The sequence below is a fragment of the Seriola dumerili genome, unplaced genomic scaffold (assembly GCF_002260705.1).
Source record: "Seriola dumerili isolate Sdu_G_001 unplaced genomic scaffold, Sdu_1.0 BDQW01000219.1, whole genome shotgun sequence".
In the NCBI taxonomy this organism is placed as follows: Eukaryota; Metazoa; Chordata; class Actinopteri; order Carangiformes; family Carangidae; genus Seriola; species Seriola dumerili.
In genome coordinates this window covers 3,186,804-3,200,758 of record NW_019174474.1, presented here as the reverse complement: position 1 = coordinate 3,200,758, position 13,955 = coordinate 3,186,804, and the positions used below count along the sequence as shown (strand labels likewise).

At 37.6% G+C, this 13,955-nt stretch overlaps 1 protein-coding gene across 1 annotated transcript; it reads left to right on the top strand.

Annotated features, from left to right (window-relative positions):
* The first annotated feature begins 3,459 nt into the window (after window positions 1-3,459).
* LOC111228513 (MOB kinase activator 2-like) lies at window positions 3,460-7,423 on the top strand. Its single transcript, XM_022754438.1, has 5 exons — window positions 3,460-3,905; window positions 5,578-5,717; window positions 5,860-5,956; window positions 6,361-6,485; window positions 6,577-7,423. The coding sequence occupies exons 1-5, from the start codon at window positions 3,823-3,825 to the stop codon at window positions 6,819-6,821; spliced, it is 690 nt and encodes a 229-aa protein (XP_022610159.1). The 5' UTR covers window positions 3,460-3,822; the 3' UTR covers window positions 6,822-7,423.
* The last annotated feature ends 6,532 nt before the right edge of the window (window positions 7,424-13,955 follow it).

Genomic DNA, 13,955 nt, shown 5'->3' with positions numbered 1-13,955 from the left:
TCTGCCTAAGGTACAGAGTGCATTCTCAGGTCAAAGGAGAGGTATGCAGATACAAAGAAAGCACACCTGTGTAACACACACACAACACACACACACACACACACACACACACACACATACACACTGTGATATGCACAAGTGTACACACAACCATATCTGTACATGCGCCAAAAAAAAAAATCCCTGCGAGACACAGTGATGTGCACATACCAATTCATATCACCCTCAGAGCTGTTTAAATGTAATATTGTGAAATTTGAACCTGTATTAGGTTGTGACTATTCTTGGTAATATGTAAGCGTAATATAAATGTAAACAGTATATATAAACATTATATCTATTTTTGGAATAAATCCAATGTATGGAAAGGCGATTTTTTTGCAGGTTGCAACGTGTGTATTGTATGTGTGTTGTACTGTTGAAATGAGGCAATAATGATGTCTGTGTTTCGGTTAATAGCCCAGCATCAGTTCCTGTTCCTCTGCTACATGCTTCCTACATGGAGGTTTGGAGGTGTGTGTGTGTGTGTGTGTGTGTGTGTGTGTGTGTGTGTGTGTGTGTGTGTGTGTGTCTGTGTGTGTGAGAATGTGAATCTGCAGTTCGTCTTCTGTATTATTTACTTAAAGGATCATTCCGGTTTATTATAACTTGGGTCTTTTGTTAGTCTCAATCTACCAGGTTAACCAATCTTATTGGGATAAGAAAATGAAGGTGAACATTAAAATAATACAAAACTGTCCTTTGTAAACATTCATCACGGTTGAGACCAATATACTGCTTCAACTTTTATCTTTTATCATATAATTTGTGAGCACATATAGTACTTTTCCTATGTAATGAGGGATTATTATCAACTAGAGATGCACAATTTTGTTGAGTATTGCTGTAGTTGATCAACAGAAAAATATTAGGCAACTATTTTAATAATCGCTTAATCATTCAAGTAAGTTTTCAAGCAAAAAACCAAACATGTCTGATGTGATGATAAACTAAATATCTTTGGGTTTTGGACTGTTGGTCAGGCAAAACGATATATTTCATTTCAATTGTGGTGGACATTTTTTCATTATTTCCTGCAGTTTATAGACCAAATAATGAATCAATTAATCCAAAAAAATATTTGTCAGATTAAAGCTGCCCTGTGGAGTTTTCTTGTAAACAAACAAAAGTTAAGTTTACATTCAGTGTTGCTCAGTAAAATGCACTGTGTTTATGGTTGAACCCTAACAAATGTGTTAAATGCATTCCCTTTTCAGAAAAAAAAAAGATCCAGCATTGTTTACATTCATATTTACTTGTTAGTGCTCTTCTTCCTTCGGCTTGTTTAAACCTTGTCTGATGCTCATCTCTCTTGCCCCATCAGGCTTCATGGTATTAATACAGTCTAATCATAACCAACAGAAATCATGACCAAAACTACAAAGTTGTAATAAACCAAAATGATCCTTTAAGTCTGCGTGTGCCCGTCATGCTTTACTTTATCTTTCTCCTCGTCTCTCTCTTTCTCAGGGCAGGAGTTGACTTTAATTGCATATATGCCTATGGAACGATTTACATAGATTGTTGTATTTATTTTAAAAGCACTTTTTCAAGAAGCACTTTTGGTTTGTATTTGGTGGTGCCGAGGGCCACCATATTATTCCCTACTCAGAGAGGTGAGAAAGTTTGACAAGTGGATCATGTAGATACTTTAGATATACCTTTTCTTCAATGCTTTCAGCCAAAGTGTGTCTTCCCACCAGTGTACAACTGGGTTTCATTATGTGTGAAGTAGCATCCTTTCTCACAATGGTCTTACAGGTCTAGATTTATCTAAAGCAATCTTTCCATGTGTTTTTCTTCTGTAGTCATGTGATGGAGTTATCAGCAGTAGGAGAGGATGCCACATGTTTAAAAAAAAAAAGAAAAAAAAAAAAGAAAAATAGACTGAAGATTCATCTTAGATCACACAATTTTTGCTTTTATCTGTTAGACGCTTTGAGCTGTTTAAAGTGGAGCTGTACAGAGAGTTAGGATTGGTTCAAGTCAGGGTTGGAGAAGAAAAACAGGGCTGTTTTTTTGTCTGGGTTATGTACAGGGTCAGAATGTGTCATCCCGTCTTTTGTCAAACCTAAGCACTGCGTCTGACCCTTCTTACCTGTGTGTGTGTGTGTGTGTGTGTGTGTGTGTGTGTGTGTGTGTGTGTGTGTGTGTGTGTGTGGATTTCCTTCACCTTGAGAGTGTGGTGTGTGTGCAGTGTAGCTACGGGTATGGTGTGATGTTATGCATAATGGCATGAGGTACAATACAGTCATCTTTAAGTGCCATTAAGTTTGCACATTAGCCTCATTCACCTCATTTGGGAATGTGCTGTATTGAACAGTGTGTGCCCACAACTTTAATTGAGAGACAATGGATGATAAGTTTTTACTTCATCCCATTGTTACTTACACTGAGGCCATTTCAAATCTTTCTCACATTATAGCTTATTACATTAGTTTGTGTGTGTGTGTGTGTGTGTGTGTGTGTGTGTGTGTGTGTGTGTGTAGGGGAAGTGGTGTGAAAGACAGCTGTGTTATAAAATGCCTTTTTTGTAAAGTGGACTGATGCTGGTGTTTTTTTTTTTTGTTTTGTTTTGTTTTCTTCATTTAGAGAGTAATGTGTCTGTTACCTGTTGTCAATTTAGCTTGTACATTCAGATATGAACCTAATAAATGTCAGACAAAGATGACTGCCTGTGATTGTTTCACACATACACAACACACACACACACACACACACACACATACAGAACAAACACATAGACAGGACTTGGTCTTTGGAGTATGTTTACCTTAGGGGCAGGTGAGCTTGTGGATTATGTTGCTTCCTGATCCTCACGGTGTGTCTCCTACAAATGTGAGCCACACTCACAGTGAATGCTACACCCTCACACCATCTCGCCCAGTTCAAACATAGACCTGCCTGTCACATAGAGCTTACTGTGCTGCAGGGGGATATAAAATGAGTTTGGGTGACAATGGGGGAGGAGCTGAAGACCCCTCTTTTGTGTTCACACACTTCTCATATTCTCAACACTTTTCAGCTTGGGGTCCTATCTATATATCTTTCCCTTATTTCTGGGAGTGTGATTTCATTCCTGGGCTCAGATACAACATGTATGTCATCACATTCCTCTGTAGTGTACAAGGATTACTAATAACGGGCACACCTGCTGCTGCTCAACCTTCTTTTTCTACTTCTCTTGCTTTCCTCCCTCCTTTCCGTCTTTTTCCACTTCCACAGAGGAAAAAACACTTTTAGGTTGTCATCTGCACCTGTCTGCTGTCTCTGTAGAGAGTGCATACATGTGGAGAGGTGGGTTTATGTGTGCATATTTATGCAGTGGGTGGAAAGGGGAAGAAGGCGGAGTTGTGTTTTGTACTTTAAAGGGTTGTGGAGAAACCTGCCTGTCCGCTTGGAGCCGAGAGAGGAGGAGCCTGTGGGGTGTGGAACTCCAGACAAAGGAGACATATACACACTGACACTGGATCAGTGGAGCGAAAGGAGAGGCAGACAGCTGGAGAGCTTCACTTCCAGCACAGGAGACAATCCTCAACTCCTAGACTACCTTTTTTTTTTTTTGAGTGTGTGTGTGTGTGTTTTGCAAAACTTTGTGAAAAAGGAGGATCTTCTTGTTGTGTTTGTTGGCTGCATGGGTCCGTTTGTGAGCTGAGAGATGTTTGTGTTGGCACAGTAGTTTGCCATATGCTGCTTGTAGTGTGTAGAATTGTGTGGTTGATTATGTTTGGGATGGAAAAGTGGGACTGGCACGACCAACAGCTCTGGTCTTAGCTTTACGCCATGGGGGGTTGCCATAGTTACCCCTCGGCTACGGAGGCAGACGGCAAGACTCTTCAGCCTTCTGACATCAGCAATGAAAAACTGTAAGTTGTGTTTCTTTTCTCTTAACTCTCCTCATCATGTTTCAGTTTCCTGTCTGAAAATAAGTTTAGTGTTTTGCATTTACCTATTTTATACTCCTGTATTCTGAAAGAGCGGAAATGAATGTTAAAAAAGTAAGCTGTGGTTATAGCTATGGATGTGGTGTGGAAGAAACAGGACTAGGAAAGCTGGCTACACATGGTTTACTGAAGAATGTTCTCCAGAAAAAGTGTGTGTGTGTGTGTGTGTGTGTGTGTGTGTGTGTGTGTGTGTGTGTGTGTGTGTGGTGTGGTGTGTGTGTGTGTTACATATTTGTCTGATGGCATCAGTGAAGGTGGATTCCTCCAGCAGCAGGAACACATGTTGAGAAGTAGTGTGAAGACAAGTGAGGACTGAATGTGAAAATGTGTTTTTATCACAGTCACTATGCAAATGTTTGCCCTTGGATGAATCTTTTCGAGCCAGCTGGGGTGAACTGAATAGGATTGTTTATCTCACCCTCACGGCAGAGGTATAAAGGTAAACAGATAGCCAACAGCAGCAGAGCAGAGTCACACAGGAGTGTGTTTACACACAAACACAACATTACAAGTAGCTTCAGTCTCATTGTGTTTGTGTGCTGACAACTTGGGAGCCAAGAGGCAGTAACTGAGTTAATAGCTCGGAGCTGGAACAGAACAGGATGTTAGCAAAAGAAGTTCCTGTGGACATTAGAGGAGTTTGTCATGGTTCGGATTTGCACTACTGTACCTTTTGTAGAGTGAATGTTTACGTTCTTCTCTAATATTCCTCCCTCTTTACTTCTTCTGACCTTTACCTTGAACAAAGACCTGCTGTTTAGACCATTAAACAATTTCTTCCTGCCCTGTCCTCACACACAGATTCACACCAGAGGGAGGGAAACGCCATAGAGAGCACACTGTTTCCCTTATCATAGTAGACAAGGTCACACTGAGTAAACTCTCAGCTGCTGTGTGTGAAAACATAAAAACCTGGCAACTGAAAACCTGGCAGCTGCCTGATTCCACCACACTTTGAACTATTCACTAATGCTATCACCGTACCTGTGTCAATGTGGCGCCGCTGTTTTGCATAAAGTCAAATCATGTCGCCGAGTTTGACTTTCCAGCACACACTGGCATTTGCAAACATCATTCATTTCTTGCACCCACTCTTTAGTTATCACACGTTCCCGAACTGCCAGTCCTGTGTTACTGATTATAAAGCACTACCTGTGGCTTATCAGTAGGTATAAGAGCTGATGTAAGAAAGAGAGGTTTGGTAAAGCCATCAGGCCTCAGCTCTCAGCTGTGATGTTGCCCAACATTTGGCCTTTCAGTTATTTGCCTTGTAGCAATGACCACTGCAGCAGTGAGCTTCATTAACAGTAATTACTCTGGCTCTGAATTGACTGCCTTCATTACATAAACTGCTTGGTTTACTGGACATTCAGGTCTGCACTTACAGCAGTGTTTCTATGTGTTTGAGTGTGTGTGTGCCACAGAGGGCAAGACGGATGAGAGAGCATCACAGATTGTAAAACGTGTTATCTAATGACTGCAGCAGGAGTAATTAATCCACTGACCTATTGATTGTTTTACACAGCAATATTTTCTGTCCCTCTGTCTTTCTCTTTCCGCCTCTGCCTCATTAACTCTGCACTGTCCTCCCAAGGGGAATTAATAATAATAATCTGGAGGAGCGTCCATATCTGCAGCAGCAGTATGTGTGCCAGCGGATCACGCACACAGACATGTTTGCCCTCACTGCTCTGCCACCAGGCGTCGACAAGGCTGAGTGGCTTGCCAGCAACAGTGAGTAGACCCCATTAAACTACTGTTTCCTCTGTCCTCTGCTCCTTATCCTCACATACACACACACACACACACACACACACTGCAAAAAGACAGAAATAGGAATATGCACAAGATGTAACTTTTTTTCTTGATTTTTCAGCGGTGGCATTTTTCAAGCATATAAACCTGTTCTCCAGTGCGCTGTCCGAGTTCTGCACTCCCAGCACCTGCCCAACTGCTTGCGGACCTGGCAACACGTATGTTATTAAGAATTATACTGCACATACGTAGGAAAAAACACATTTTCTAACTTGTTCCCAGTGGTATTTTGTCATGCAGATAGTTTTATTTGCCAAGTTGTATCCACAGACCTTGCTTACTGCAAGGTCTGTGCGTGGAACTTGCAGTATAATGATTCCAAAGTGGATGTAATGGGATAAAATGTTAGTATTAAGAAATGGTGTCAATGAAAAGTGCAGTAAGATTGGACTGTGGATTATCCTGTATAAACCAGAATGTTGTTTCTGCTGCTAAATGCTTCTAATACAAGTGTTCAATACGTTGGGCAGCACAAATGAAATTGAAATTCTATTCACTTTATTTTTTTTCACTTTTTTTAGTAGTTAAGTTAGTTAATGAGTGTGTGTGTTTGTGTTGTCAGGATTTATGTCTGGACTGACGACCACGGCAGGAAGCTGAAGTGTTCTGCTCCGCTTTACTTTGACTATGCAATGTCATACATTCAGGACCTACTCACTGATGAAGATGTGTTCCCCACTAAAACAGGTAAAATGAATTTATATCATCTGTGTTGCACTGATCCACATCATACTCCAGTCAGTACTCATACTTCCATTATCTGTTCCCTCTTTCCCAGGTTCAGTGTTTCCAACAGGTTTTGTCTTTCTGGTCCAGAAAGTGTTTTTGCTGTTGTTCAGGACCCTGGCTCACATTTACTGGTCTCACTACAGAGAGACACTCGCTCTAGGCCTGCACGCACACCTCAACACACTCTTCACACACCTCACACTATTCTGCCAGCAGCACGCGCTGCTGGAGCCTGAAGACACCGAGCCACTGCAGGACCTCATCACTGCTCTGGGACAGCAAGGCTGGACCTAAAGAATAAATGCAAACACATTTTAATTTACTTGTTATAACTGATTATAAAGCTACAGTTCCGTTCACCACTCTGGGCCAAACTTCAGCCTACTTCAAAGTATGGATTTTTTTTAAGAAAAAAAAAAAAATCTAAATACTGTTTATGAACAGTATGTGGGAGAATGGATGAGTCCAATATGCTTTAAAAAGCAGTGATTCAGACCACACAAGAATGTCTGGCTCCTGTTGTATATAGTTGTCATCTGTTATTGTGATACTATGTGAAACTGTTATATTGCATGTAAGTGTATTTTAACATAATGGTGCATTATTGTATTTTGATAAGGTCAAGATCTTAAAGGTCATTCATGTCTTTCTCATAGACTTAACACAGTAACAAAAAACACAGATCAATTGTCTTTTACTATAAGATATCAACTGACCCATAGACAATTTACAGTTAATGTAATGGTGGTGTGTCAACGCAAATGTGATTATATTGTTGTGACTATATCTGTATCGAATGGCATAGCTGACCTCTGTGTCTTTATGTATGATTCTGCAATAAACTCTCTGTAATAAACATTTCTGACAGACAATTTTCTTAATATGTTAGTTTTAAAACAAATAAGATGCCTTGCTTTGTCAATGATCTAGAAATGGATCAAGAAATAAATAGATTGACAGATTTAAGAGAATTGAGTTTGCAATAATTTCAATCATTTATTGTATAACCCTTGTTTTTGACATGATTCTTTATTTAGTTTATTTTGATCAATCTCATTTCTGTTCAACTAGGCACTCTGTTCAGTATCCTGCAATTACCTCCTGTTTTTGTCTTAATCCTAGAGTAACTGCTGGTACAGTAACATCATGTCTCCAGATGTTTGGTTTGACAGCAGCACCACCTGCTGCCAGCACAAGCACAGCTGCAGTACACTACACTGTCTATAGATGTTTGTTTTTGTTGGCAGAAGCATATTAGATTTGAAATAAAAAAGTGTCTCTCATCTATCTTTGCTAAACAAAGAGGAGTCCTTCCAAGATAAGAAACACTTAAACCACTTCATTCAGTGTCTGGGAGTGAAGCCAAAAGAATAGAAAGTATGCCACTGATCACAATACAGACTGCATTGTACATCTTCACAGAATTCAAGTTAAAGGCTCTGTGCCTCCTTTTACTTCTGCATGCACTATAACAGTAAACTCTGCGGGGTGGAGTAGGGATTAGAGAAACTCTCTTTCTGGTCAGATCCACAAATTCAACTTCCGATCTTGGCAAACCAACCCCAAATCAAAGTTACCTTGAGCAAGATACACTGAGTCCATTCTGGTTACTCTGACCCCTCTCTGGATTTGTACAATTCATGAAATAATCTGGTTTAGTGTGACCTACATTTTCCAAGCATATCAGTATCTGATATCAATCTGATATCCATTGTGAATAAATGTCCCTAAATTTGCTTATAAATTATACAAAAAAGATGTTCCTCATAACTCTGTATGTCTGTATGTCCATGGGTGAATTGCTAAAAAGAATTGCAAATAGCTAATTCGACATAATTTTAATGCCGTCAGTTTGCTGAAATGTGAGCAATTGTCACCTAAAAACAGAACTCAAGATTAATCCCACAGCTAACAAATGAACTGATTCCATGACAAGTTGGCAACATAGTACTTCCTGTTTACGTCCCCTTAAAGCCCCCAAATTATGAGAACTGTATAAATCACCATAGTCTTTGTGAACACAATACAGTACGTATATGAATGCATTTGGAAATTTGAGAACCAAGAGTTTTACTGACGTAATCAAGAGACAAATCCTAGTGTTGCAGTGCTGCCAGAGGACTTTGTATGCACAGACAGCACTGTGTCTGACAGGAGATACAGGCTGCTTTTGTCTGCTTTCTGCTGTCAGTCACAAAAACAAAAAGAATATCCGAGGGTGAAAGCAAATGTATAATGAGACCATGAAGACACTCTCAGGTGACTCAGTTTCATAAATACATTCATGGTGCACGTTCTGTGGATACACTGTAGGTAATAATTTCCCCTTTCTCTATAGTGAGTGGGTGCATTTGTGCAAATGAGAACTTTTCAAACACTACAGGAACAAAAATGAATGATTTAAAAACAAACAAACAAAAAAATACAGTATTGTTTGGTAGTTTTTCTTTCACTGTGGGCATGTAATTCCATATTTCACCACATAGAGGCATCAATATGCCACCACACTGCAATACCACCCATGTTTGTTAACACAAGGTTAATGGTGCAATGAATCGTGTTGGAGAAAAAACAGGTTAGCTCAGCAATAAGAGTACTAGTCTAATATAGAATATAAATCAAAAATGTCTTATGCCATTTCATCCCATATATGAAAAATGAGGATTTATATGTAAAAATGAAAAATGGGAAAATAATTGCCATAAGTGAAAACATATTGCCAACAACACTATCTAATATGATGTTTTTGTTACTAACACGTTTCAAATTTCCACAATAAAAAAAAACAAAAAAACACTTGAGTTGATTGTGGTGGTTCATAATTCTGGGTTGTTTGGGGTATTATGAACACACGGTTGGGTTGCGGACTATTTACAAAATGAAGAGACTAATCAACCGTTCCTGCACATTTTGTGCCTTGGGGATGATATGACGATGTGCCAGGCCTTCCCCTTAATTACAAGTCATTGAAACAGACGCTGGTGGCTATAGATGTTTGTTTCAAGCCTTTCTTTGAGTTTGATCACTTACACCAAGCAATGCGTGCCCACCTGGGAGTCTCTAGCATTCAGTGTATTGTATATTATGTACATTTGTAATCATGCATGATAACTCATTTTGGCAGAAAAATTGTAAAATGTCATTAAATGCACATTTACAGTGGCCTCTTTTTTGTATAGTTTGTGTTTGCATGATTATGGGAAATTATTATGAGTACACAACAATAATAATTGTTATATAATATACCATTGTTGTTGTTGTTGCTGTTGCTGTTGCTGTTGTTGTTGTTGTTGTTGTTGTTGTTGTTGTTGTTGTTATTATCAAATATAAAGTATCAAGGCAATGAGACAGGATATAACCAGGGTATGGGTAATATGCAACCGAGAAATTGTTTTAATTTCACTCACTAGGTTTAGTCAAATGACCAACCCAGCTTTTACAGAAACTGTAAAGATAGTTCTGGTTTAGAGCTGAAATTACTGATCTTGTGAAAATAAATAAAAAATACAAAAACCAGTTTGTGTGGCAAAATATTTTTCACTGTAATGCAAAAAATGAAATGAAAGCATGTCTCTTCTCTTTTCTGCCTCCCCACGTCACTGCCACCTCTCTCAACCCTTCTGCTGCACTCATTGCACCTGACAGTGAAGAAATATCCTGCTTTTAACACACTTTCACTTGTGCAACATCAGTTCAACATCCAGAAACCTGGACGCACTGGATTCTTTCTGTATCAAACTGTGCTGTGATTCCTGAACTTACTGTGATGTTAAACTGACTGATGTGTTAAATCATAATCATAATCATAATCATACTTGTAATCATAATCATGATCATAAATCATAAGTAATTGTGTTAACAAGCTGGAGGCTGTTATGACACTTACGATGGTGAATGTAACCACACGTCTGCTTTTCTCTCTGATTTCAGCCCAAGGTGTCCAGCAGACAAAGCTAAGACTGAAACTGAAACTCAGCCTTTCCAAAGAGAGCCAAAGCATCTTTGCCTGCTAGGAGATCAGAGGGAGAGGGGATAAGTCTGGACAGACAGACACACACACACACACACACACACACACACACACACACACACACACACACACACACACACACACACACAGACACACAGGTTGCTTCTTAGGATAGGTAAGTGATGTGTTAATGCACATGTTGGACTGGGTTGAGGCTCACTGTGTTGGAAACTGAGCTTAGATAGTAATACTGCAAACTGCTGAGTCACACACACACTTGGCTCTTTAATTAAGACCTGAAGCCACCTCCACATACAGAGCATTCTTTAATCAGGTTCAGACTCTGAGCCTCTCATCTGTGTCCTCCTTCACAAAAAAGAAAGGAAAAATTCTTATACCAGAAAAATGAGGAGGATAATATCGCTGTGACCAATACCTCTCTATCCTTTTCTTTAAAGTCAATCCAAACCTTCTTATGTGGACTATTATAAATCAAGTAACATCATGACAATAGTAACTAGGCTCTCTGACCTGTACCTGGTTATAAAACTAGATTAACTTAACACACATACATTTTGATATCTGATACAAGATTTTATAGCTTTGGCTTCAATCATTTTTGACTTGAGACCAAGGGTGTAGGTTTGCAAATGGATGGTGGGGACATGTCCCTACCAATACAAAACTGTCCTTACCAATATTTGAGTGAACTCATTTGCTCCATGTTTGGAGTGAAGTCATATTAGATCATTCTAATTTGCCCTCCAACAGGCTACATCTCCAACACAACCGATTTAGGCATGTTAGCATTTCATTGACTGAAAGGGCAGGGGCTATCTGAAGGCTCAGGTCATGTGCAAATATCACAGTTATTTAACCATATTAGCTAGCGTTAACTAGCACACTAACCCTGGCCTCTGTCTTCTGAAGGCTAGCAGTCAGGTTGCTAGCAGGAGTAAACAGAAAATGGTGAATTAATAAAAGTATGAATTTAATTTCTGTGGAAAAATCCAATGAAAATGAGAACATGAATACTATGACTTTTTTATGCCTTACTATACTATTACGTGTTTATGCCATACTATACTATGACAATACTATGACATTTTTATGCCAAACTATACTATGATATTTTTATGTGATACTATATGGTGATTAATTTATGGGGGTACATGGTGGAGCTGTGGTTAGAACTATGGTCTCACAGTGAGAAGGCTCTGAGCACGAATCCTGGGATTGGGGCCCTTCTGTGTGGATTTTGACGTTATCCCTGTGCCTGCGTGGGCTCTCTGCAGGTATTCCGGCTTCCCACGGTTCAAACATATGCACAATAGGTTTGTTAGTGACTCTAATCCCTTACTGTACTTTGACCTTTTTATAACTTGCTGTAATACTACATTTTTTATGTCTTACTATGACTTTTTATGCCTTAATTTACTAAGATATTTTATGCCTTAATACACTATGACATTTTTTGACATTTTTATGCCTTTCTATACTATGACATTTTTTCCCCTTTTTCATGCCTTACAATACATTGATGTTTTAATTACATTTTATGCCTTACTGTCCTATGACGTTTCCTTGACATTTTCTGCCTCATTATATTACTATGTTTTTTAACATTTTTATCCCTCATTATACCAAAACGTTCTTTTAAGTTTTATACCTTACCATGACATTTTTTTACGTTTTCAAGCCTTACTATAGTATGATGTTTTTATGACAATTTATGCCTCACTTGTATCGTTTTATTATCTTACTGTACTATTACATTTTTATGCCTTACAATACTATGACGTTTTTATGACAATTTATGCCTTACTATTCTATGACTTTTTTCACATTTTTATGCCTTACAATACACTGTTGTTTTTATGACATTTTATGCCTTACTATACTATGATGTTTCTTTGACATTTTTTGCCTTATTATATTTTTTTCACATTTTTATGCCTTACAATACATTGATGTTATTACTACATTTTATGCCTCACTAAACTATGACATTTTTGGATGTTTTTAAGCCTTACTATAGCCTACTATGACATTTTTTTTACCTTTTTATGCCTTATCATACTATTACATTTTTTCACATTTTTATGCCTTACTGTACTATGACGTTTTTATGACCTTTTTATGCCTTACTATACTATGATGTTTTTTTCACATTTTTATGCCTTACTATACTGTGACATTTTTTGACCTTTTTATGTCTTACTATACTATGACGTTTTTCTGAAATTTTATGCCTCACTATACTATGACATTTCTTTGACATTTTTTGCCTTATTATATCATAATGTTTTTTAACATCGTTATCCCTCCTTATACCAAGACGTTCTTTTAAGTTTTATGCCTTACCATACTATGACATTTTTTCACATTTTTAAGCCTTACTATTCTATGATATTTTTCACATTTTTATGCCTTACAATACATTGATGTTTTTACTACATTTTATGCCTTACTATGCTAAAATATTTTTTGACCTTTTTATGTCTTACTATACTATGACGTTTTTATGAAATTTTATGCCTCACTATACTATGACATTTCTTTGACATTTTTTGCCTTATTATATCATAATGTTTTTTAACATCGTTATCCCTCCTTATACCAAGACGTTCTTTTAAGTTTTATGCCTTACCATACTATGACATTTTTTCACATTTTTAAGCCTTACTATTCTATGACATTTTTCACATTTTTATGCCTTACAATACATTGATGTTTTTACGACATTTTATGCCTTACTATTCTATGACATTTTTCACATTTTTATGCCTTACAATACATTGATGTTTTTACGACATTTTATGCCTTCCTATACTATATAATTGTTTAGTATTTTTATGACGTACTATACTCTGTTGTTCTATGCCTTAGCATACTATGTTGTTTTTATGACTGTTTATTCCACAATAAACTATGATGTTTTTTAGACGTTTTATGCCATACTATACTATGATGTTTTTTAGACGTTTTATGCCATACTATACTATGATGTTTTTTAGACGTTTTATGCCATACTATACTATGATGTTTTTTAGACGTTTTATGCCATACTATACTATGATGTTTTTTAGACGTTTTATGCCATACTATACTATGATGTTTTTTAGACGTTTTATGCCATACTATACTATGATGTTTTTTAGACGTTTTATGCCATACTATACTATGATGTTTTTTAGACGTTTTATGCCATACTATACTATGATGTTTTTTAGACGTTTTATGCCATACTATACTATGATGTTTTTTAGACGTTTTATGCCATACTATACTATGATGTTTTTTAGACGTTTTATGCCATACTATACTATGATGTTTTTTAGACGTTTTATGCCATACTATACTATGATGTTTTTTAGACGTTTTATGCCATACTATACTATGATGTTTTTTAGACGTTTTATGCCATACTATACTATGATGTTTTTTAGACGTTTTAT

What these genes read in the sequence shown, in the direction of transcription:
- LOC111228513 (XM_022754438.1), top strand. Translation starts at nt 3,823, where the DNA reads ATGGGGGGTTGCCATAGTTACCCCTCGGCTACGGAGGCAGACGGCAAG. An exon ending in GACATCAGCAATGAAAAACT is followed by an intron (nt 3,906 to 5,577) that starts GTAAGTTGTGTT and finishes TGTCCTCCCAAG; the next exon opens with GGGAATTAATAATAATAATC. An exon ending in TGTGTTCCCCACTAAAACAG is followed by an intron (nt 6,486 to 6,576) that starts GTAAAATGAATT and finishes CCTCTTTCCCAG; the next exon opens with GTTCAGTGTTTCCAACAGGT.